At 52.7% G+C, this 25,868-nt stretch overlaps 1 protein-coding gene across 1 annotated transcript in view; it reads left to right on the top strand.

Moving 5' to 3' along the window:
* The window catches only part of ERGIC1 (endoplasmic reticulum-golgi intermediate compartment 1), a 103,247-nt gene that overhangs the window by 56,475 nt on the left and 20,904 nt on the right, over positions 1-25,868 (top strand). Inside the window, exons 3-6 of the mRNA XM_021698386.1 lie at positions 78-150; positions 10,603-10,697; positions 14,552-14,676; positions 22,174-22,278. Of these exons, the coding sequence (XP_021554061.1) occupies positions 78-150; positions 10,603-10,697; positions 14,552-14,676; positions 22,174-22,278 (398 nt within the window). The remainder of the gene's footprint in view (positions 1-77; positions 151-10,602; positions 10,698-14,551; positions 14,677-22,173; positions 22,279-25,868) is intronic.

Genomic DNA, 25,868 nt, shown 5'->3' with positions numbered 1-25,868 from the left:
AGGGGTGGGGAAGGACCAGCCCCCCTCAGCCAGCGTCCTCTACCCTTAATGGTGTGTCTCTGTGTTGTTCCTTCCAGTCTCTGTCTGCTGCTGCCTCTTCATCCTCTTCCTCTTCCTCTCGGAGCTCACCGGATTCATAACGACGGAAGTGTAAGTTCCATGCCCCCTCAGGGGGCATTCTAGAGCTTTCTGTGACCCCAGATGAGAGGAGGGAGAGGCTTTAAAAAGGAGAGAGACCTCTGAACCTTCCAACTCTCTCATTTCCAAGCCCGTGGCGTCCGTCACTCCTCTATTTCTTAAAAGGGTTTTGAAGTTAGAGCGAAAGCAAACACTGTTTTGTTGAAGCCAAAGAGAACATTCGGGTTCTGTTCTGTGGGGGGGGGGCCTCCTGGGTACTCAGATGAACAGAAATCATGGACCCGTCTCTGCTGTCCCTTTTGTTTGGCCAGTGGGCTTTTTTCCCTCTGAATCATCGCAGGGTCATTTGATGTGAAAGCTGGGGGAGTTCAGAGAAACGGGTGCAGCTTCCTAGCCGAGGGGGGCGGGGCTGCTGACATCAGAACCCAGCCCCCACAACTAAGCCCCCTTCCCTGCTCGGAGGCCCACACTCCGTGAGGAATCAACGTGGGCTTCCTGGCAGTGCTTGACGCATTGTGAATCGATACCCGATTTCTAGAATCATCCTTTGCCCAGATAACCTAGTAAGTGCTCTGGGGTATGTGTAACACAAATGCCATTGGAATTATTCAGTCACAGCCTCATCAGCTGCCCTGAGGTGGAATTAGACCCCAGAGCTTCCTGCCTTGGCCACTGGCTCAAGGCTTCCAAGCCTCTTCATTCCTGTGTTTACAACCCAGAAAGTCATCATGGGGCTGGGCCCTGGCCACCCACTCCCCTCTCCAACACGGGAATTTTCTTTCTCGCTCATGGAATTTCTTGGTTTCCTTTGCCTCCCTCTCAGCCACAAGACAATAGGAAACAAAAAACATAGTTGCTTAGCCCAAGACAGGCCTCGTAGCTGTGGAAGTGTTACCACCTTTAATCCTCAGACAGCCCTGGGATGTACTTACCTCCTTACAGAGGAGGAGAACTGAGGCTCAGAGAGGTGCAGGGACTTGCCCATGCTCACACACTGAGGAGGGGGCTCCCGAGGTCCGCCAGTCTCCTGAACCCACAGGTGTGTCGGTCTTATCTGTTCCCCACCACCACCCGCCAGCCAAATCATGTCATTCCTGCCCTCCGCTGGTTTGGGACAGTTTGCCTTCCCTGTCCCTCTGATCCTATTCTTAACCCTGATGGCACCAAAGCCCAGGGGGTCTCATGGAGTGGTGGAAAGAGCTCTGGACAAGGCATCGGGAGACCCAGGGCCAGGCTTCTGCTTGATTACCACTTTGCTATGTGACCCTGGGCAGGTTGCCAAACCTCTCTGGCTCTCAGTATTGCTGGCCAAACAAAGGAGGGTACACCAGAGTCAAAGCTTCCAGGTCTGGGGAGGTTTGTCTGCTTCCCAAGACCATGTGACCCCCTGACCATGCAGGGGTCAGAGAAGGTTCTTTGTCCACTCAGTTCCTAATGGGGGGTGGCTCTATGCATATTTGGGCCACTGGATGTCTCAGGGGTCACCCCATCATGAGTCGGAGTTGGAAACAGGGACAGCAGCAAGATATTAAGACCTACTGTGTGCCATACACCTTCTGGTCTTTCCAGGTGGGGGAGGCGGTTGCTGTACAACCCCCTCATGTTCTGAGCAAGGTGAGTGGGGTACATGTGTGACAGCAAGGAAGGAGCCCCAACTGTATCCCAGGCACCAAGGAGGCTTTATATATTCCAAACAGGGCCGCTAGGAAGTGTGAAGGTCCTGAGGCAGGCATTACCTGGTGTACGTGCAGAGCAGATAAAGAGCTGGTGTGGCTTTGGAGCAAAGTGAGCAAGTGGGGAAGATAGAATATGGAGTAGGTAGGACCAGGTTGGACCAGGTCATGCACACTGTTGTGTATTAATGGGACTCATTCTTGGTCCTGAGCTCCCAGAAGTCAGAAACCAGGTCTGCCTCATTCATTGCTGTGTGGTTCCATGCTCAGAGGAGCTGAAAATGCCAACAGTGGACACAAACCATGAACAAGTGAACAGAACTAGACTATATCAATTAGTGAAAAAGGCTCTGAAGAAAAGAAAAAAAAACACAGGGCAGGAGACAGAGAAGGTATGTGATATTTGGTGAGGTTTAAATAAGATTATTTACCAGAAAGGTACTTAATGTAGCACCTGATATACTTTAATATCCATGGATCCATAGCTCTTCACGCATTTATTCATTTCATATTCATTTCCCATCTAATGCTAAAAAGGTAAGGCCACCCAGCACGTGCCATTTAATGAACATTCCATGAATGTTAATTTTCTCGTCCCCTCCCCTGAGCTGAGAACAGCCTCCTTCACCTCCTGCTGACAATGTGAGGGGCAGCTTATTTAGCTGTTTGTCAGCTCAGCCCATGGTGAGGTAGGGTGCTGAGCCAGTGGGCCCCAGACAGGTAAGTTGTGACGTCAGAGCTTGCGACTGGAGCAGGTGGGGCGCTACCAGCTGTGTTAGGGGCCACTCGGGCAAGCCTGCCAGCTTGTTCTGTTTAGCCAGGACAGGGCACGCTCCTTGCCCAAGAGCACAGTGTGTTCCTGCTGCTCTGCCTTCTGCCCTGCTCCAGGATTTCCCTTTCCTGACTCCCGGGGCATCCTGGACACTCTGGTCCCAGCACCTCCCTGGAGAGGACGAAAGATGAGGGATGAGTAGAGTAATCAGACTGTAGGGCTGTTCCCGGTGTGTTTATCTTTTGTCCTCTGCTAGGCTCTTCATTTGCAATGTGAGTGGCTGGAGGGGGGAGGGAGGGAGGCAGGAATGAGAAGAGAGACCTGTGTGTCTGGAGCCCACGGGCCAGAAGCCCCATCTGTCATGATGCAGGGACCCTAATGCCCCCTCTCCCCCCGCTGCCACATGACCACGGTGTAGGAGTGCCCAAAAGGAGTCTGTAGGGGTGAGGACTGAGGACTCCACAGAAAAATCCAGAGGAAAAAGGATTGTTCTGGTCTTCCTGCTATCAGAAGCTTCTCTGATCCCTGGGAAGGCCTGCCACTTTGGGAAGAAATCAAGGTCACAATTATTCTTTAATGGATGGCTGGCCCTCCCTGGCAGTTTTGTGACCACAGTGGGTCAGCCCCCCCGCCCCATGAGATCGTATCCCAAGGAAATGAGGTCACTGCTGGTAGGATCAACATTGCTCCAACCCGGACCTGTGGTTATCAGTGACATAAGACACTATTCTGGCCCAGCCCGGTGGGGAAAGGAGGCCTGTTTGTTTGTGTGGTTGGATTCTAACCTGGGCTTTAGACAGGCCATTAATTACCCTTGGGAAAGTGGCCCCATAGGGTGCTCTGCAGCTTCAGGTTTCCAGGGGAGCAGCAACCCCCCCCCCCGCCCCCACCTCCAGACAACATGGCTGCAAAACATTCCAGCCTTTGACTGCCCAGGCTTGGCTGCTCTTAATTATTAACCCAATGAGGATTTATAATAAGAAAACGTAGTAACTGGAACTCTCCACTGATAATTTATAGTATAATACATGTGTTATACTTTCTAGTTACAATTTATAATGGGCAACCGCGTGCCCGCCAGCCACCTAGGTTAGCACTTTACAGTGATCATGTCATTTAATCAGCACAGAATCCCTTGAGGGAGGTTCTCCTGTTAGCCTTAGCCCCACTGTACAGCTGGGGAAACTGAGGCACCGGGAGGCTCAGGCCACAATGGGGTTAGTAAGTGGTGGAGCCAGAGTCAAACCCAGGTCCATCTGACACCAGAGCCCAGCCTCAGCACCCCTGCCCTGTCATACCACCTTTTTCTGCCCAGAGCATTTTGGGTCCCCAGATGCATGGGAGCTGCTGCCTTTTGGTCAGAATGTTGGACTGGAAGACTTGGATACACCCTTCCAGGGTGAGGTGGCCGAGCAGGCAGTCAGAACTCCAGGAAGCCATTGCCCACCTAGTGGGAACTTGGAGGTTACCTTGAACTGTGTACTTACATGCTCCATAGCAGGCCCCTAGTGGGGAGGCCAGGAGCTTAACCAGGAGGAAGACCTGGCTGCCTCCCTCAGAGCCCGAGTTACCCACTCTGAGGCCTGCGTTGGGAGCTAGAGCCAGGTAGAGAGACCCAGGATTGTCGTGTGAAGGAGCACTGGTGGGCCTGAAGGCTTCCAAGCTTGGAGTGACTGGACCAGGTTCATGCTGCAGCACAATCACCTCTTGTGAAGGTGAACTGGGGGCAGGGTGACCCTGGAGGGCAAGGCCCTGGTGAAGAGACTGGGCGATGGCAGTGGAGAAGGGGGTGGGGGCAGGACTCGGTGGATTTTTGGGGCCCCCACCTGGTAGGGAATAGGTGGGAATACTTATTTATACTTGGAATGGTCAGGATTTAAAAGAAGGTCCTAGAGGGCTTGCTTACATAACGTACATCCCTCCCCTTCCAGCCTCTGTGGGCCTCACTGCTGTGTAAGTTTCCATTAAATCAAATTATTAAGCACAGAGGTCAGCGACTTTGGGCAGGAATCTGAACTATTCAAGTGCTCTTCTAAAAGCAAATAAAATTGTTTTCCATAGATGTCATCGGACTCACGCCTCAGCCTAGAATTTCAGGGCCCTTGGTTACATTCCACCTTCGCTCCCCCCCACCCATACACCTCCCCAGTCCCTCTCATTCTCTCCCTACATGGCCACCGCTCACTGACCCCCACGCAAGCCAGCCAAATCCCTGACGCTGTGTGGTGTCCCCCAACTGGAATGCGCCCCCCTCTCCTCCACCAGCATACGTTGCTTACGTCCCCCATTCATTCTGTAGAGGTTGTGATCTCGTGCTCTGTTCTCCTGGCTCGGGGAGCCCTGGTCCCACTCGGTTGGGGAGTCAGATGTGGCAGCCTGACAGGGTGAGGCAGATGGAGGTGACCAAGGGAGGCTTGTGGGGCACAGATGGAAGGGCCCCTTTACACCTCCATGCCCTTTGGGTACTTGGGCCATGGGTGGGGATGGGGTGGGCTTCTGAAGGTTATCAGAAAGATGATGACACTGCATCACAGGTCTGCTTGGGGACACTTGCCTCTCAGTTTTTCATTGATTCCTTGCCCCATCCAGTTTAATGCAGTGGAAGGAGCATGGCTGTGGGCTCCCATGACTTTTATCTATCATTCTCTAAGCCCAGTTTCATCCTTGTGAGAAGAGAACAGTAACCCTACTAAACATTGTCTTGCTGTAGGTATTAAGTGAGATACCACATGTGAAAGCCCCCAGCATAGTGCTTGGCACCAGCTGGGTGCTCAGAACGGGAATATTTTCTTTGATTAATTATAAGCAAAGCCACCTTTCACACGGGCTTAGTATGTACCAGGGGCTGTAAAGCACCTTACGTCCATTAACACATTAATCCTTGTGATGAGAAAAGCAACTTTTGAGGAGAACAGACTTTGTTTTTCTGGGTTGCTGCCTAGGCATTTTACAGTATGATAACCCTACTCTCACTCAGAGTCTGGACACTAAGATAAGGACTTTTGAGTTGAGGATGCCCGCCATGAGTGCCCGCTTTTATTTTCCCGGGGCACCTTTTCAAATAACTACTTAGAGTTAAGGCGGGAGGAGAGTTGGTGACCTCTGCCCCAACCATCATATAAGTAATAAGTGCTCGCTACCCTGCTCTCTATCTCCTGCTCGCTCCTGCCCTCCCCCTGGCCCATGGCATACACACCCCCATTCCTGGGATCTGTAAGTAATAAATCTTGGGACTCTTTCTTCCTTTGTGTGGGTGTATTGAAACTGTGCCTTCAGTCAAAATGACCCTGTGGGTTTCACTTCCCCAAAGTGGGAGCTCGGATGCTGAGGGAGCTACCTGGCAAGACTGTGTGGGTGGCTTGTGCCCCCTCGTTCAGCAGGTCATAATTGGCATGTTCTCGATTTAATACACCAGCTGTGGGCCCCTCAGCACAGTCCTTACCACAGTGCTGTGAGGTGGATACCTGTTATTACCAACTCTGAAAACCCTGATACTGTGAGAACAATAAAAGTAGGGGACACTTTCTTATCGAGCACTTACAGTTGACTAAGATTATGCCTGTCCATGATTGTCCCTGTTTTACATCTGGGAAAACTGAGCTTGGTAGAGGCAAAGCCCCTTGCGTAAGGCCAATCAGCTAGAAGGTGGCAGAGCCAGGACTTGAACCCTGCGAGTCTGGACTTCACCAAGAAAGGCCTGCGCAAGGCCCTCAGAGAAGTGAGTAACATACACCCCCCTGTCCTGGGGCAACCTGCAGCTTTATTGCTCACAGCCCTGGGAAGCAGCCCGAATCCTGACCCCTTTCTTGTTCCTTCTTCTTTCTTCCTCTTTGCCCTTCCCTCCCTCCTGGTTTTCTTCCCTTCTTTTTGAGAGGTGTATGTAACTTAGAGACAGCAAAGCGCACAGATCTTAAAGGTGAGACTTGATGACTGCTTGCCTGTGCTTACACCCATGTCACCATCAGCCCATCAAGACAACACCTATCCACCACCTGGAAGCTTCCCTTGTGCCCCCTCCCAGTCAGCATCTCCCACCACCACCACACTATTGTGACTTTTATTACCATAGATTAATTTTGCCTGTCTTCAGACTTCATAGAAAGCTTTCCCAGTTTTACAGTTAAGGAAACCGAGGCTCAGAGGGGTGAAGCAACTTGTCCCAGTTTTCCCAGCTTCTTAGAGGCAGAGCCAGGAGGTGAGCCCATATCTGTCTGCCTCTGCCCCATGGGTCTTCTCATCACCCTTGTTAGTGACAGGAGGAATCAGGCCCATGGGTCCCGAGACAGCAGTAGATCGACAAAAAACTTTTATTGCCCCTCCAGGTAGGTTGATTTCTGGCTGTCCGTTCACCTTTTAAAATCAGTTCAGCCCCAGGGGTGCCTGGGTGGCTCAGTTGGCTAAGCATCCAGCTGCTGATTTCGGCTCAGGTCATGATCTCAGGGTCCTGGGATCGAGCCCCGTATCAGGCTCCATGCTCAGTGGAGTCTGCTTGAGATTCTCTCTCTCCCTCTGCCCCTCCCCCCTTAAATAAATAAATAAATCTTAAAAAACAAAAAGTCCTTTCAGCCCCAGCCATTAAAGTTAGCTAGCCTTGGCAGGCATCTGCAGGTGGGCTGTGGGCCGGCTTGCAGCGCCGGCCTGGGGTAGCAGGAAGCCAACAGGATTGGAACATCTGCCTTGCATTCACAAGGTGGCAGTCGGGGCCTCGTTGGGTAGGCGGCACAGGTGGTGGAACTGCATTTATGTGGCCGCCCAGAGCCCTTTAGGAAGGCACCTGGGAGCAGCGCGTTCTAGCCTTACGTAACCAGACCGGCCGAGCTCTGCAGGCTTTCTGTCTCTCCCGAGCACCTCAGCCCCTTTGTTCTACGTGGCACTAGGTAGCCTGGGCTCTGTGAGCTGAGAGAGGCCCCTGGGGGCTTGAGGGTGAGCTCACCTTGGTGCCATACCTGGGATTCACCTCTTTCTGCACTGAGGTCACCTCCAGAGGATTGCCAGGGGATGACATCATCCCACAATCCCTCAGTGATGTGCTGAGGCCCCGCTTCCCAGGTGGGAAAGGTGAGTAGCTTCAAGGAAGAGTCTCCCTTGTTTGGGAAGGGAAGGCAGGGTCTCCTCTCCATGACGGTCTGTTAGTCATCCAGCGATCTCATCACTCAACAACCCTTTGGAGTTGCAAATCAAGGCTGGCTGGCGTAGAAATGGGGCTCTGAAGGCTGAGGAGGAGAATTTGGCTGTGGAGATACTCATCTTCCGGCATACCTCCTGTGGTCCTGCTTGCTCCTCTCCCACTGGTCATTTGTTCTTTTTGTTCCCCGATAGGGGCCAATGCTATGAGCCTGCCAAGCACAGGCTCCTATCTTCCCGCCCCACAGCCTGTGTGTGGCCTCAAGAGAGCCAGCCCGCCCCTCCCTCCCTTTTACGCCCTTGACCCTAGATGTTGAGAGCGAGAGCAGGGGAGATAGCATGAGCCCTGGAAAGCCTGGGTCTCAGGCAAAGAGCAGACAAGCCCCAAAAGCCCTTCTTCCCTTCAAAAAGGCGACTTTTTGAGCCCACTGTTTCTTTTTTTTTTTTTTTAATTTTTTTTTTATTTATTTATTTGAGAGAGAATGAGAGAGAGAGCACATGAGAGAGGGGAGGGTCAGAGGTAGAAGCAGACTCCCTGCCGAGCAGGGAGCCCGATGCGGGACTCGATCCAGGGACTCCAGGATCATGACCTGAGTCGAAGGCAGTCGCTTAGCCAACTGAGCCACCCAGGCGCCCTGAGCCCACTGTTTCTTAATTGAGCATCAGCTACATCACGTTAGGGGCTAGGAGCATAAAGACAGGGTCTGAGTAAAAATGCCCTTGCTGTGGCCACTCTTTCCCAAAGATGAGGCTATTTACAGGGCTTCCTGGGACTTGAATTGCTTAGAGCTGCAAGCCTTTATTCTATAGCCTGTGGATAGGACCCTGGTTAATGCTTACAATAGCCACAGCCCAGCCACTTCAAGCTGCCCCCATAGCTGTTCCCTAGGCCAAGCCTCTAGATTCCATTCCTTCTCCCCACGGGGAGTGCTCTGGGAATTAGGAGTGGGCTTCAGACACGGCCATCCAGTGTCTACTCAGCAGCTCCTCGGGGATATCTCCAAGACACTTCGAGCTCAGCACAGCCACGTGGAACTCGGCACCTTTCCCTCCCCACTGCTCTTCTTCCAGGGGCTCCCAGTCCAACAGAGGGTTCCAGAAGGAACGTGGCAGTCTGCCTGCATGCCTCCGTCGCCCCACCCCCACGCCCCATCCAGCAGCGAGTCCTGCCCGCTCTAGCATTCCATATCTTCCGTCCCTCCCTCCTGTCCACCCCCCAACACACCCGTGCTGGCCGTCATCTGTCCCCTGTACCACTGCCTCAGCCTCCCGTGTGGTCTCCCCAGAGACAGTGGCCCCTGTAGTCTGTTAAAGTGTAAGCCTGACCGTGCTGCTGCGCTCAGGAGGTGAAGGCCTTCCCAGGGCCTCCGAGCCTGCCTGACACAGCCCCTGTCCATTCTCCAGCTACAACACGAACCCGCTTCCCTCTGCTCTACACTGCGACCACAGTGACCTTCGCTCAGTTCCCCAAATCCGCCACTTCCAGGCCTCTGCGCACACTGTCCTGGGGATTCCCCTCCCTCTTTGCTGGGACAGCCTCCTCATCCCTGAAGCCTCAACTCCCATCTCCTCAGAGAAGTCCCTCTGGCCCACCCTCCCCAGAGGTCAGTGGCCCTGTTCATCCCTCCCATGGCACCCCACAGCTTTCGGACAGTGCGACAATCATAGCTGGTGGAAGGTATTTATTTAGGGGGTGAGCAGTGTCTGTAAGGTTGAGGAAGGCAGAGATCACGTCTGACTGGTTACCCACTGTCTTTAAAGCCTGACAGGTAGTAGGCACTCCAGAAGTATTTGTTGAATAAATTCATGTTGCTCACAGATCCCAGTGTGGTGCCCTTGTCCTGGAGAGCAAGGTGGCATGGCTGTCCCTGGAGCACCCTGCCCCCACACTGGGCCTCTCTTCACAAAGATGCCCACGTCCCTATCCCAGAAACCTGTGAGTGTGTCACCTTACGTGGCCAAAGGAATTTTATAAATGGGATTCCGTTGAGCATCTTGAACTAGGGAGATGACCCTGGGTTTTCCGATGGGCAAAGTGAACTGACAAAGTTGCTGTAAGAGGGAGTTAGGAGGTCAGAGAGGAGTGAAGATGCCATGTGGCTCTACTGTGTTTGAAGGTGGAGGAGGTGCTGTGAGCCTAGGCAGCCTCTAGAAAGGCAAGCTGAGAAAGGCAAGACAATGGATTCTGCCCTGGAGCTTCCAGAAGGAGCACAGCCCTGCAGACCCATGTTACGCCCCTGTTCCAGGAGTGCAAGATAACAAATGTGTGTTGTTTTAAGCCACCAGCTTTGTGACAATTTGGGGCAGCCACAGAACACTAATATATCAGTCTAGTCATGTCTCCAGCCTGGTGCTCGCCCCAGGGCTTTATGAGCGCTGGACACTGAGGATGACCACCCAGGGAATCCCCCTTTCCCGGTTGAGTGGGAGGGTGCTCAAGAGAGTAGGGAGTAAAAAAAAAAAAAAAAAAAAAAGAGAGTAGGGAATAAGGCACCATGTGCCTGGTGCTGCCAGGCCCTGATGCCTAGTAAGACTCCCATTTCTCAAGTGTTCAGACACCCCATTAATAGTGAGTGGTATTATCCCATTTAACAGGCAGTTCACAGAGGTGAAGTTACCTGCCGAGTTCACATAGAAAGTGGCAGAGCCAGGATTGGAACTTGAATGTGTCTGACTCTGAAAGTATCCCTCTCCTTCTAAGTGGTAAAGCCAGCATTTGGAGAGGGCCCTCCAGATGGGAGCCCTGATCCCCTGTGCCTGAGCAGGCACGCGCTTCCCAAGATGGGAGTTCTAGTTATTTGAGCAGTGGTCACCAAGGGAAATGGTCCCTGGCTGGCCCCTGCAGCTAGGATGGTGCCCCATCTCAACAAAGGCTTCTGTACTTGTCTCCCTTAGCGTGAATGAGCTCTACGTTGATGACCCGGACAAGGACAGTGGGGGCAAAATTGACGTCAGCCTGAACATCAGTTTACCCAATTTGCACTGTGAACGTGAGTATTCCCGACAGCCCTCTGCTCCAGTAAGACCCCTTCGTTAGGCAGAGCTGGGTGTGCAGAAATGACGAGATGACCAGGACAAGTCAGCAAACCGGGCAAGCTGCGAATAGCAGGTAGCATAAGATTCTCCTTACTCTTTTTTGGGGGGGAGAGTGTAATCAACTGTGCATGCATTTGCAGAGTTTCTGGATTACAAAACCCATGAAATTGCTAACAGGGATTCCCTCTGGAGAGTAGCCACATTGGTGTGTTGGGCGCTGTCTCTCAGGTCAGGTTCCCAAGAAGCAGAGCCTAAGATTTTCTGCAAGTGAGTTATTGAGAGAGGGCTCTTGGAGGAACTGGAAGGGTGTGGGGGATGTGAAAGGACAAGCAGAGATGTATGTTCAGGGGAGGTCTAATCACATCCTGATTTCATGGAGCGCTGTGGCATATGCCAGAGTTTGTCCTACCCAGTAACAGGGGGGCCGAGCTATTATTACTCATATCCCTGGCTGAAGGCTGCAGGGTGATGTGCGGGGGAGGGGCAGGGAAGGGGGTCACATAACCCCTCAAGCATCTCGAGGCAAGGAGACCTGCCACCAGCCAAGAGCAGTCACCTGGAGAAGGATGCAGCTCTGAGCTGTTAGCAGCTATCGGGAAACTTAGTTTTTTATTCCATACTCTTGTTTGTTTCATTTGTTTTAACTGAGAGAACGAATTACTAGTATAAAACAAAACTCATTGGAAGTCTGGCTCTTTTGCCCACTAAGACTGTGTGACCCTGGCAAAGGTATGACCTCTCTGAGCCTGTTTCCTCATCTGTAAAAATGGGTTTAGTGCTGTCTATTGCCTGAGGTTTCTGGGAGGGCCTGATGAACTGGTTCCTAAACTTATCAAGTGGACTGTGTGTCCCCTCCTGGACTGCAGTTTTAGTGTCCCTTTGCCCCAGCCTGGCACGTAACCCGATGCGGGCCCTTCTCCTGCCACCCACTCCCTTCCTCCTGAAGGACAGAACATCGAGTGTGTCTGTGGACAGAGATAGGGAGCAATTCAGTTCTGTTATTGCTTCTGGTGAGAATTACATCACAATTTTGAATCCACAGTGGGCCCTGAGCCAGGGAACCTGTTGAAATAGGTCAGTTTTATTTTTGTTTTTTCTCTTTCTCTTAGAAAAATAATTCATCTGGCAGCTATTCATTCAGGAGTTGGTCGTGTCTCTGGAACAAGGAAATTCTTAGGCCAGAGGACTGGGATGATCGGGACGGGGGAGGGAAGGGATGTGGTTCCAGGCTCAGTCCCAGTGATGGGCCATGGCGGGGCAACCTCAAGCTTCAGGCTGCATCAGCCCACTGCGCCCCATATCTGCAGGGCCATAATCTGAACCCAGGTGGCTCCCGCTTGAGCCCCGCACCCTGGCTTCTCTTTAAAGGAACTTCACATTTTTATTAGAGAAAAAAATGCACGCTCATCATTGTACCTTTGGAAAATCCAGAGCAACAGAGAGAAGAAATCCATAATTTCACCCAGTGTCCCTTGACATTTGACACCATTCCATCCCGTTGGCCTTCCTTTCTGTGTGTTTCTAAACACGGCTGAGATCACGCTGTATGTGCAATTTCATAGCATGCTTTAAAAAGTAACATTTTATTGTGAACTAATACAGGAATATATTTTTTATTTCAAAAAAATCATATTCAAAATACAAAAGAAAATGTATAAAGAAAAAAGTAAAGGAAATACGTGTTCCCTGGGGTGCCATCCACCCCAGAGGAAGCTTCTACTAATAGTTGGGACTCCTTCCCTACCCCTCTGTGTGTGTGTGTGTGTCTGTCTGTCTGTCTGTCTCTGTCGGTGAACACATACCATGTTTAGGTGGGGATTTTTTTTTTTTTTTTGGCTTTTTCCTTTTTACATAATTGGGACTCAACTACATGGGACCTTTCTGGGGTTTCTTGTTTTTTTTCTACTAATATCTTGGAGCTGTTCTTATATTACTCATAATATTAGTAAGATGATAACCACAACTGCCATTTATTCTACTCCTACTCCAATCTAGGCTCTGTCCTGAATTCTTTGGCTGTGTTAGTGCGTTAAGATGAGAGATGCTCTAGCAGAGTGACCAAAGGGTATGTCCTCTGGATTAAAACTCTGTGGGTTCCAATCCAAGCTCCATTGTTTCTTAGCTATGAGATCTCAGGCAAGTTACTTAACCTCTCTGTGCCTTTGTGTCCCCCCATATAGAATGGGTCTGATAATATCTTCCCCACAGGGATGCTCAGATGGTACATTCTTACATTAAAAGCACTTAGAAGGGTGCCTAGCACGTAGTAAGTCCTGTTTTAATTTTTTTAATCCTCGAAAGCTTCAGATAGAGGAGGAAACTGAGGCACAGGAAGGTTAAGTAACTTGCTCAAGGTCCCACAGCTGGGAAGGGGCAGAGCCAGGAACCACAGAAGGTGGCAGGCCCAGAGCCCAAGCTCTTAGTCACTGGCCTGCTGTGAGCCGCCTCGCCTCACATGTAGATTTTGCTCTCTCCGTGTACCTGCTGCACAGCATTCCAGAGGGGGCTGTTCCGTTGACCAGTCCCTGTTGACAGGCAGCTGGGCTGCCTCCAGTGGTCACAGTTTCAAATAAAGTTGCCCAGAGCAGCCTTGCACACACGTCTGGACATGTGTGCGTCTGGAGAACAGGCTCCTAAGGGTGGAGCTGCTGAGTCAAACAGGGATCTGTTTGCATTTCTTTTAAATCAAACATTACAGCATCAGCATTTCCCACATACTACAGACCCATGAGCGTCATTTTTAATGACTACATCACATTTCCTTCTATGGATGGGGCCTCACTTGCTTCCCCTTCTCCACTGAGGAATACAGTTGTTCCCATTTTTCCCTTTTGGGGTTGGCTCACATAAAATTGCTTCCAGCTATTCTTTCTCTGTGTTACAACCTCCTTTCCAGGGCTTCTTTCAGGGAATCTTATGCGTTTTCATAGTTTACAAACCCATGCCCCTTAGACCTTCTCAGGGAATGCAGTTGGCGTGGGCCTGCCCATTTTACAGATTGGGAAGCTGAGTCACCGGTGGAGAGTCACATTGGAGGCAAGGACCAGGATTCCCGGGCCCCAGGTTTCCCATTCGGTGCACTAAGGAACCCAGAAAAGTGCCCGAGCTCCAGGAGGGCAGGGTCTGCCAGAATAGGCATTGGGTAAAAGAAGGTGTGAATGAATGAATGAATGATGAGTAAAGCGAATGAATGACTGCCTGGACCTGTTCGCCCAACAAATCCAGAGACTGAGACACATTAAATGCCACCATTCTTTAGGCACTTGCCATGTACTATGCGTCAGACCCTGTTCTAAGCACTTTCTACACACATTCGTTATTTAATCTGCATAATTCTCCAAAGAAGGTCTAATTATTATCACCCCCATTTTCCAGAAAAAGAAACAGGCATCAAGGGGTTATGTGCCTTGGCCAGGGTTGAAGAGCTGGTAAAAGGCAGGGCCAGGATTTAGACAACCTTTGAACCCCAACCCTCTGCTTCTCCCTGTAGCCTGGCTAAATTTAGCAGGTGCAGTCATCACCTCTGCAGCCCCACTAGCTGCTACCTCCCCCAGCTCTTTCCCCTCTTCCTTTGCAGCCCCAGGCAGTGGCAGGGACGGGACCTTGTGGGCTTGCTCCCTTTTAGTCCAGCCATCACCTTCTCCTCCTCCACTATTGGCTCTGGGCCCCAGACAGTGAGCTCCTAGATGGCCTGGGGCCCACCTGTCCATGGAGTGGATGAGGGGGCAGGGGTCCAGGGAGGAGAGGGCTGGCCCCACCCCCACTGCTCTGGGCATTTGTGACTCTCTCCTCTCCTTGCCCCCTGCAGTGGTCGGGCTTGACATACAGGATGAGATGGGCAGGCATGAGGTGGGGCACATCGACAACTCAATGAAGATCCCACTGAACAACGGGGCCGGCTGCCGCTTTGAGGGGCAGTTCAGCATCAACAAGGTATGGAGACCTGCATGGGCCCTTTGACCCGCTCCCTGTCCCTTTGGTCCCCGTCCTCCGAGAAACCAGTGGTAGAGCTGTGCTCTCCCTTGGCCTCCCCGCCGCCTCCCCCCACCCCCCGCAGCCAGAGCCTAATAAGCGTCAGGATGCCTGGTGTTTCCTGCTGAGAATCTGGGTGGGGGTTCCAGGTTCCCCGAGGCATGGAGCCCCTGCTGGCTGGTTCAGGAAGGGGCTACTCTTCTTCCCAACAGGAAAGGCAGTGGGTGGTGAGAAGACCATGGAATATACAGCCCTGAGTGTGTGTCCCAGCTCTACTTCTCTTGGCCAAGCAGCACTCTCCAAGTCACTGCGCCATCTTAGCCATCTTTAGGGGGAGGGTGTGATGATGGTAAGAATAGAATGATACCACCTGGTTCACAAAGTTTGTGTGAGGATGAAATGAGCTATTACACATTCATCCAAAAAACGTTTATGAGACACTTTCTGTGTTCTAGGGCGGGCTCTCGGCTCTGGGGCCGCCCAGAATAGGTGGAATGGACTGGAATCGGTGGAATAAGGGGGCAGAGTTCCCGTGCTCGTGGAGCTTCTGTGCTGGTTGGGGGGAGACAGACAGTATAAAAACTGAGAAACATTGCAGCGGGTGGGTCGTAGGCGCTGTGATGAGGAAGAAAGCGGGAGAGCGGGGTGGTTTGAAAGTACCTGGTAGGCTCCAAAGGACCACTCAGGCATTACTGCTGTTTTGTTGCTAGAACCAGGAACTTGAGATCCTGAGCCAAGGATGTGAGCAAGTGCATTTGGGAGCGCCGGGGAATCCCGGCGGGAACCGGCAGAGGTTGCCCCACATGCGCCGCACCCTTTTCAGCTCTTCTTACGAATTTTCACAGGGGAGCCTCTCAAGAACCCCGTGAGGTGGCACCATGTTACAGATGAGGAAACTGAGACCCAGAGAGGTTCAGTGTCTTGCCCAAGATCACACAGCTATCTCCCGTGTTCCATAGCTCCCCTTCCCAGTCCCACCAGACTGGGCCATTGGCCACTCCTGGCTTCTGCTTGCCCTCTTGTAGCCTCTGTTAAAACAGCCTGCCTCTGGTCCCTGGCATCTGAATCAGGCATTGCGAACTCACTGGCCTCACCCAGCCCAAAGACAAGTTACGTTTGTCCTATCCAGCTTTCAAACATGTCAGAGCCAATATCTAAAGATAGGGAATCCAGATTTCTGGCTTTTCAAAGTCAGAGGTTCTAGCCAGCCTGGGCCCACATCCCATTGGCACCTGCCATCTGGATCCAAGGGTCTGCCTGTTTAGACAGGGCATGTGCCCTCCTTCCCACAGTTCCTGCTGGGTGGCTGCAAGGTGTGACACTGGTGTGACTGGACCTGTCTCTCCCCATTGTAGTCTTAGAGCCTCTCCTCTTCACATGGCCACCGTGTGTGTTCTTTCTGGCAGAGTGGCCTTCTTCCATGAGAGCTCAGGGCTCCCTGAAGTGTGAAAGTAGAGAATGTTCCTTGTGCCACATTTTTGGGGTTAAACTTAAGTCACAGGGTCAGTGCTGTGCTCCATGATTCAGGTTTTATGGTGGTGATGGGAAACCATGTGAGAGTTGTAAGCGGGGAAGCAATGCAATCAGATTTATGGTTTAGAACTATACCATCCAATATGGTAGCCATTAGCAGTGTGGGCTATTTAAATTTAAATTCCTTAAAATTAAGTAAAATGAAAAATTCAGGCTTTCAGTCTCACTAGTCACATTTCAAGGACTTTATTAATAGTGGCTATCATATTAGTGCTCTATACCATTTTTATCATCAGAGAAAGTTCTGTTGGACAGCAAAACTTCAGAAAGCTCACCGTGACAGCTGTGGGGGGAGCACAGTGGAGGGGGCCAAGAGCAGAGGTCATGGTCCATGGTTGTGCAGCGGAGTTGGATAGAAGTGGTACGATTAGGGATGTGGAGTAACAAGACTTACTGATCAGTTGGATGCGGGTGGTGAGGGCAAGAGTGGAATCAAAGCAACCTCTTAGTTTTTGTCTGAACAACCAGGGGGTCCCATTTTCTAGATAGAGAGGCTTGGGTAAGCATGGATTCTATGGGCGATGGGGCTGGGAAGCAGTCCTTCAATTCTGGCTGTGTTTCATTTGGGATTGGAGGTGTGTTTCTGGGGTTCAGGAGAGTGTTCTGAGCTGGAATGTGAATGTGGGAGTCCTCAGTGAATAGATGATGTTGGCAAAGGGTCCATGGCACCAAAATGTAAGAACCCAAGGTCTTTTTTTTTTTCCTTTAAGATTTTATTTATTTATTTTGAGAGAGAGAGACAGAGCAAGAGAGCACGAGCAGGGGGAGCTGCAGAGGGAGAGGGAGCTGAGCAGAGAGCTCCCACATGGAGCTTGATCCCAGGACCCTGAGATCATGCATAACCTGAGGTGAAGGCAGACGCTTAATGACCGAGCCACCCAGGTGTCCCAGAAACCCAGCGTCTTGATGCAAATGTGGTTTGAGGACTGATTTCTGGTACACTCCAGCTTTGAGGAGTAGGGAGATGAGGGGGTGATGAAAGGTGGGAGAAGGGGCAGCCAGGCAGGTAGGAGGGAACCCGGCCTAGGCGGGCCCTACAATCTAGAAGAGAATATCAGTCAAGGAGGAAGGCTGGTGCTGCATGGGCGGGGCAGACTGCTGACCCGGGAGCTGCAGGGAAAGTGAATGACTTTCGCTGTGCAGGGCTGCCGCACAAGCAGGGCCTTGGGGAGCACAGAGGGCCTGGGGTCTGGGCTGCCGTGGAGGGGGGCCTTGGAGAGGAGAGGGTGGGGTCTGGGCTTGCAGGGAGCTGGGTGCATTGGCGGTGGGCCCAGGCTCTTGCTCTGCCCGCACCTATGCCCCTGGAGAACTGCTGCTCGTCCACAGACCTCCTTGACGTGGGTCCCTCCGGAGTCCCTCCTTCCCCTTCCTCTGACTGCCTCCTCCGTTATGCCCCATGTGCTACCGTCCACTTCACTGCTTGACTTCTTTTGACCATTGTCCCCCGCCCCTTGCTGATGAATTCACGCATCTTGCTATTGAGTGTCGCTGTGTGCGGGGCTCCACGCTTGGCATGGGGATGCAGTGCTGAAAGAAACAGCTATGGTCCCTGACCTTGGCAGCACTGTGGTCGACTGTGGGGTGATAGCCAACCCACAGCTAAACACTCAAGCAAATGTGTAATCTCGATGAAGCGGCCGTGAAGAGAATGAAGAGGGTGTTATGGTGGGGAATAAGGGAGGAACCCCACTGAGAGAGGGGCATAAGGGAAGGCCTGCCCGAGGGGTGACGGTTGAAGATGAGGAGACACACACAGCTCCCAATTGTGGGGACCTCCCCTCGGGGGTCTCATCAGCCGGCTTAAACAAATATTTATGCCCCAGACAATGAGCAAAGAAGGGCCCCTGTTGGCTCCCAGCGTGGGGTGGACACAAGAGAAGCAGGACCACCACCCAGGAGACAGCCCAGCACCATACCCTCCTCCCCTTGGCCAACATGCCCAAGGCGGCAGTCAGCTCCCCTCAGATAGGCTATGGTCGAGAACCCTGGCTACAGTGCTCACTGAGCTAAAGACTCTGGGCATTTGAGCCTCTCTGAGCCACAGTGTCCTCATCTGTAAAATGGGGATATTAGTACTGCCCTCTCAGGTTGTAAGACATGAGCAAATTAAAATACAAAGCACTTAACGCCGTGGGAATGGGGACACGCGTCGGTGCCCCTTCCCTGGCCTGCCTCATCTCCCATCAGTGGGAGCATCCATGATTTCACCAGCTGGCACCCACTGTCACCTGGGTACAAGTGTACTCATAAAATGTGCATGGATGTTGTTCAAGAAACGGGTCTTCTCTGGTCAGGGAGGGCCGGGGATTCTAGGAGAGTGTCACGCCAGCCACCTATTGGGTTCCTCCTGGCCCTCTCCCAGATTAACCTATTTAGTCCTCGTAACAGCTCTGAGGAGACGGAGGCATAAGAAATTAAGTAGGATTTGAACCCAGGCAGCCTGGCACCAGGCCCTTGTACCGCCCCTCCCCATCCCCTGTCCCCTTGTTCCTTCTCCTTGCCAGCATCTCGATCACGTGAGCTATGACCACTTGTGTCCGTTCACTCCAGGTCACAGCTCAGGCCACCCTCCACCCTTGTCCCCTTGCAGGGAGTGGAGACCCCCCACTCTCCCTTGTTCCGGGTGCATGCCTCCTAGGAGCTCTCAGACAGAGGGTGCTCGCTCGACAAGAAAGCCAGCAGCCACAGTGTGCCCTGATGATGGGCGAGGTTAGCCCCTGGCCCCCACCCCCTTCTGTCCCAGCATCAGGCTTACACTTGCCCCATGGCCTCCTTATCTGTCCATCAGGAAGTCAGCCAACAGTCAGACGTCCAAGGTCGCATGTTCCAAGCTGCACTGGCAGCCCCGAGCAGCCCAGACTGCTTGCTGAATCACCCAGCCCCCAGGAGGAGGGCAGGATGGGCCCAGGTTTGGGGCCTGGCTCCATCTATATGTTTCTAAAATCTATCAGAGACACTGACGTAGGTGCCTAAGTCACAGGCTCTAAAAGCGTCATCTTTTCTTTCTGCAGCCCAGCATGTGCTGGTATGAGTCAGCCACCTGTGATGGATTCCTTGTGTCGGGGTGGGGGGTCACTGAGTCACAGCCTCGCGGGGAGACAGCGGGTGGCAGATGCGCCGGAGCCAGCCTCCTTGACTCACTTAACTCTGGGAGCGTGAGGCCCAGGCTCCAAACCCTATTCTGAACTCTGCCCACCGGCGGCCCCATGTCACTGCATGGAAAAACTCCAAAGCACCCATGCCTGACGCTATTGGTTTCTTACTTCTGGAGGTGATAGACACGGGGCCTGTAGTCCTCACTTTATCGTGTGAATTTTTTTTTTTTAAGATTTTATTTGTCAGAGAGAGAGAGAACTCACAAGCAGGGGGAGTGGGAGAGGGAGAAGCAGGCTTCCCGCTGAGCAAGGAGCCCGATGTGGGACTCAATCCCAGGACCTTGGGGTCGTGACCTGAGCTGAAGGCAGATGCTTAACTGGCTGAGCCACCCCGGCGTCCCTGTGAATTTTTTATAATACAAGTGTGTATAGTTAATTACTTATATAAGTAAAAATGAAGTTAAGAAATCATTTTGAGATACAGTGGGCTTTTCCCCATGCCCTGCCTGTGTACATGCTGTTCTGAATTCTGGGAGAGTCCTTCTGTTCTTGCGTCCTTGTTCTGATGATGAACATGTTCATCCTAGGAACCCAACCCAATAACAGCTACCATCGGCTTTGCCCTCCTCACCTCCTTTAATCCTCCTAATAACCCTTTGTGGTTATCATCTCCACTTTGCCGGTGGGGAAATTGAGGCACAGAGAGGTTACTGACCTTACCCAAGGCACCCCACCTGGAGGGCGGGGCCCGACTGGAGTGTAGAACTCAGCTGCTCCTCTACCATGTGGCTCCTGAAGCCCACATCCCAGACTCCATTCTAGCCTGACCTGTGAGCTGAGGCCGGGCCATGCCTGTCAGCCTGGTACCTTACACATCAGTCCGCAAAGCTCAGGCCCTCGTGAAGACGGGAAGATTCCTAGAAGCCCACAACTTTGTGTTTGAAATAGGCATGCTTACAAAATAAGCAGACTTTGATGAACTGCTGCTAAGCCAGAAGCTATAAGCCATATTCCTTCCTTTGACGTAGCTTACCAAACCTTCGTTGAACTGGAATAAAATAAACTCTGTTTTTCAGCATGGCATGTGGGGCCTTTACTGAACAGCCCCATCTCTCTCTAATGCCTCTTTGTTTCCGGATGCTACCACCCCCTGCAGGCCGTTCTTTTATTTTGGGTTCAGTAGTACCAAATTTTTCTAATTCCTTACACATGCCCACCAACTGGACTGGGCAGTTTCTGACCTCCATACTTGTTCATGCTGTTCCATCTGCCTACATGCCTTTCCCCCCTGTTCCCTAGTAATGCAGACTCATTAGCACAAGAGGGTCCTTTCTGCTGAGAAGCCCCCTCTGAACAGTCCCAACTGAATTGGGGGCTCTCCCCATGGCCCCCACAGTCTGTATATCCCTCTGGTCCAGTGTGGGTCATGCAGTCTCATTTTCTGTTCCAGGCTCTTGTCTGGGCCATCTTCCCAAACCCAGCACGTCCCAAGGGATGGCTGCATGTGGCCATCAATCCAGGGCTGCTGAGGTACATGGTGAGAGGGAGGATCATGTCCCGCTTCAGTGTGCCGAGTCTAGAGTCCCAGCAGCCATGAGTTCAAATCACAGCTCTTGACATGTTCCTTAGCAAATGTCTTCACTACTCTGAGCCTCAGTTTTCTTTTCTGTAAAATGGGAATTACCAGATGTCAAAGTCAAAATCGTTATTTTAAGAATTAGTGCCATTCATCCTTTGTTCATTCATCCAGTACCTATTTTGTGGGCATCTGCCAGGGTCTGGGGAGTGCAGATCAAATCGGACACAACTCCCCACCAGCGTGGAGCCAACGTTCTCCGGTGAGGAAGCAGAATAGAACAAGATAAAGATCAGGTGGCCCGTGCTGGTTTGGGGAAGGGGGGTTGGGAGGCTCCCTGAGCAGAGGCCTGAGGGAGACCAGGGAGAGCCACGTCAAAGAGGGTTCCAGGAAGGGGTCGCAGGCACACCGGACCACACTGACACCGTTCCCGGTGTCACAGGGAGGCTGGCATGGCCAGGGGGAGTACACAGAGGAGGATGTGAGCAGAGGAGTGACACAATCAGATTTAGGTTCTAAAGGACCTCCCTGGCTGCTGTTGGGGAAAGGCCTGGGGGTGCCAAGGCAGAAGCTGGGAGCCCAGTGGGGAGGCTGCCCCCACTGTCCAGTCCAGGGGAGCAGTGGGGGCTTGAGAAGGTCAGGTGCTAGGCGTCATGAGGGTGGAGCGGAACGCCTTTCCTGGTGGGCAGGAGGTCAGGTGTGAGGGAAAGACGGGGCCAAGATGATGCCAAGGGTTTGGCCTGAGTAGCTTGGTAGAGCAGGGGCCTTTTGTTGCCACAGAGATGCCCCAGCAGAATCCAGGGAGACCCAGGGAGGAAAGGAGGCCAGCATAGCTCTGCCTTCAAGGATCCCCTAGTCTGGGGTGGTGGGGCAAATGTGGGTGAGTAGTAGTGTTCATTTGGATTTTGAGGAGGTTCAGTTGGTCCGTGGGCCTAAAGGTTCAACCCACCATGGGGCCAACAGCCGGGAAGTAGCTGGTGGGCGGCTGCCATTTCGAGCCCTGGCCTGGGCCAGGTGCCCAGCTGTGTTCTCTCACCCCATAATCCCTGCAGCCCCCTCAGGTAGCTTCTGTTCCTGCCCCCGTTCTACAGACAAGCGGCCTGAGGCTCAGAGAAGGGCAGTAGCTCCTCCAAAGTCCCATGGCTCGGACCACGCTGGGATCCCAATCCAGATCTGTCTGACTCCAGGGTGAAGACCTGCCCCCCACCTCTGGGGCAACCAGCTAGACTCCTGAAACTCGCATCTCTCCCCCAGGTCCCTGGCAACTTCCACGTGTCTACACACAGTGCCACGGCCCAGCCACAGAACCCGGACATGACCCATGTCATCCACAAGCTCTCCTTTGGGGACACACTACAGGTGAGCAGGGTACACACAGGTAGCGTGGCTGGGGTGGGTGCACCAGGACTGTGTCACCTGGAGCCTTCTGTCCTCTCTGGGCACAAAGATAACATCTAGAGGGCTCACCTCCTCTGAGTCTCTGTCCAACAGCGCCTCTGTATTATTCCTTCGGAGCATGGGCCTGCAGTTTTGATAGTACCATGCCCTTGGACCCTTGGGTTGAGACCTGGAGCCTGGGGAAAGGGACGCACTTTTCATGAGCCAGTACTAAGTGCTAGCACTTTCTCCATGCCAGTGAGGCCTTATGATGTATGGGGGGCACCACGCCTTAGAGCTGTGGAGCTGGGCCCAGAGAAGCCACTTGTCTGGGGGTCCCCCGGCAGATCTGTCTGATGCCGGAGTCCAGCCTGGGTGCCTCTACAGCTCCTTCTGCCTTCCAGCCCAGTGCCCACGCCCACCAAGTAGGGGTGCCATGGTGAAGGAAGCCTCCTGACAGTCCTCGGTGAGGATGGAGAGGGCCACCTCCAGCAGGCCCAGCCCAGCAGCTGCCTACCCATGGCAGCCATGTATGGGAACCCAACACAAACCACCTGCTCTCCACCAGCTGCAGGAAGGGGAGCTTGGATGTTCTCTTTTCTCCACTACTCCCCGTAGTCCTGAAGGTAGATTCTGGAACTGAGGCCCAGAGTAGGGAGGTAACTGGTCCTGCCACAGTGCTGGGATCAGAACCCCGGGTCCGGCCACCAAGCCTTGCTCGATGAGAATCCTGGTTCCTGCTTAAGGATATTGGAGGGTGGGGTTCCCCCCAGGGATGGTGGTGTGCACCTTGGGCTCACACAGGCCCACAAGCACAGCACACACACCATTACGCTATTTATGTGCACAGCCATCTGCTCAGACTCACGCACACACTCATGAGACACACGCTCAGACGTACACCCTGACACACGCGTGCTCGTACGTATACCGTAAGATCCATCCCTAAACACACACACCAAATGTACACACACCCAGACTCTTGCACAGACACGGCGCACACACACCACCCAGGGACGCGCGCAGACTCACCCATGTTGGAACAGCTCACATACACACTCCTGCCCGCACTACCCCACTCACGTGGGCCTGCCAATTACCATACTTTAAAAGCATGACCTTCTTTCACTCTCTTAGCAGCCCAAGAGGTGGGTACTTTATTGTCTCCATTTTACAGGTGAGGAAGTTGAGGCACGGGGAAGGTACAGTCCGTTGCAGAGTCTGAGTTTGCATCAAGAGTCTGGCTTCGGGCCGCACCTCGGGCACCACCTCCCCCGTGAGCCCTCCGGAGGGCACACTGCGCCTCAGGCGCATGCACACTCTCACACCTCCTCTCTCCACTCCACATCGCCTCTGCTGCTCTCCCTGTGGGCACCTTGGGCCCAGCCTGAGGGGCCAGTCATCACCTGTCCAGTCCCTTGGGAGGCCACAGAGCTCTTCCTCTTGGAGACAGGGCTTGGGAACAGAGAAGGCCTGGCCACCCCGTGGGTGCCGTGAGCCAGACTCCCTGCCTACACACTCGGTGAAGCACAGCCTGCCCTGCGACTGTGGGCTCCCTTCACACAGGGTTCACCACCCACGGGGCCCCAGCTCTCCACTCGGGGTCGTCGTGTGTTGGCTCCCCAGCCTGCCTTTCCAGATCCAAGTCCTGGCTCCACCACGTACTAGTTGTGTGACCTTGAACAAATGATTTAGTCCTGCTGAGCCTCAGTTATCTCGTCTGTAAAATGGGGACAGTAAATAGTACCTGCCTCAGAGGCTTGTAGTGAAGATAAAATGAATTCCTGCACATAAAGCCCTTAGATCAGTGCTGGGCAGAGGGTAAGCAGTCAAGGAAATGAGCTCTTACCGCTGTTGTTGCTCTCTGTAACCTAACTCTGCACCAGGCCCTGCAAGACAAAGCAGCCATGCTCACGCAGCCATGGAGAAGACAGAATGTGGGGTGGTCCCCACCCCCAGTGGGACGGGAGCTGACAAATCACAGGCAGGTGGTGGGCGGCAGGCCCTCCATTATACTGAGCGCTGGGCAGTGCCTGAGCTGCCTTTAGACCCACCAGCTCGGCAAATCCTCACCGCGGCCCTGGGAAAAAAGTCACTGTGAACTCCGGTGTGCCAGGGGAAGGCTGTCCAGGGTCACTCGGCTCTGCACAGCCAGAATTCAAACCCAGTCTTTGTACCAGGCCACACTCCTTCCACTTGGGAACTCTGGACGCCGGAAGCCTGCTCTTTCTTACCTAGAGAACAACGTTACAGGTGACCCCGTGTTTAATCCTCACAAAGACTCCCTTAAGGGTGCTGGATGGCATTTGTTGTTCCTGATGAGGAAACTGGGTCAGAGGGATTCAGTAACTTGCCCAAGGTCACACAGCTTATAAGAAACCAGGTATGTCTGGCCCTAGGTTTCCATTACTGTGCCTCATACAGTCATGGATTCATCAGACCTTGAAATTTCTGCTCTGTGCCAGGCCCTGGGGTTACATGATGGGTAAATGATACAGGACTCTTGCTCTCAGGAGAAGAGATCAAATAAATAAGCATGATCATATAGGACAAGGAGGGTTAAGGACAAGAGAGGCATGGGACTCTGGGCAGTGATATGGGAGCAGGGGCAGGGTTCCTCCTAGCCTGGGAAGTCAGGGAGGGCTTCCCAGAGGAGGGTGACCTCGCAGGTGACATGTAAGCCAGCCCCTGAAAGGTGAGAAGGATTTGGCCAACCTCACAGGGAAGTCTCATGGGCAAGGGGCATCTCACACATCTTCAACTCTATGATACATGCAGATGGTCATTTTCATATAAAAGGCCCTCAAGGTTCCTCTTAGAAAAAATGGGTCAGCAGATGTCCACATGACCAGAATGATGTTCTATAGCAAGGCCTGGGAAGTGAGTGCTCCTCAGAGTTGGAGAGGGTGCAGAAGAGTCCCTGAAGGGGAGCAGGGAGCTGAGTTTTACGGGGGGTGAGGGATTCGGGCAGGTGGGGCAGGTGGGGCTGACTGGGGCTGGTTGCTGTGTTGGAGCACCCACCTGCCGTGTGGAAGATGGGCCGTGAGGCCAGACCGGAGGTGAGGGAAGGGCTGCGGCCAGGGCCAGGGAGATAGGGCAGCAGGGGGAAAGGAAGGGGACAGACAGGGGGAGGAGAGGGGACAGTCTTGTGTTGCTATGTGCCGCTGGCTGAACAAGACAGAAACAGCCTTCTGCCTGGTCATGATTATGGGCAAAATAGGATTTTCTTTAAATGAAAAAAAGAACTTAGCTGAGGTTCCATCTACCCATCCATTATCCATCATCCATGTACCAATATTTATTGAGCTCCTGCTATGAACATTATGTGCCTTGTGCACATTGCTGAGGACGAGCATGGTCCCTGCCCATGTGGAACGTACAATCTAGAGGGGAAAACAAAAGTTAATCACATGATCATACAAATGAATGTGAGATAAAACCATGACACATTGACTATGGGAGGGAACATTCTAGCTCTCGTCTCCATAACCACCATCCTCTTGGGTTCAGATTGTCCTTCCCTAAGGCAGCAGTGGACAAATTTCCCTTTTCTTTGGGCTTGTTAAGAGTGT

The sequence above is a fragment of the Neomonachus schauinslandi genome, chromosome 7 (assembly GCF_002201575.2).
Source record: "Neomonachus schauinslandi chromosome 7, ASM220157v2, whole genome shotgun sequence".
Classification (NCBI taxonomy): domain Eukaryota; kingdom Metazoa; phylum Chordata; class Mammalia; order Carnivora; family Phocidae; genus Neomonachus; species Neomonachus schauinslandi.
This window is presented reverse-complemented; position numbering and strand designations above follow the sequence as displayed.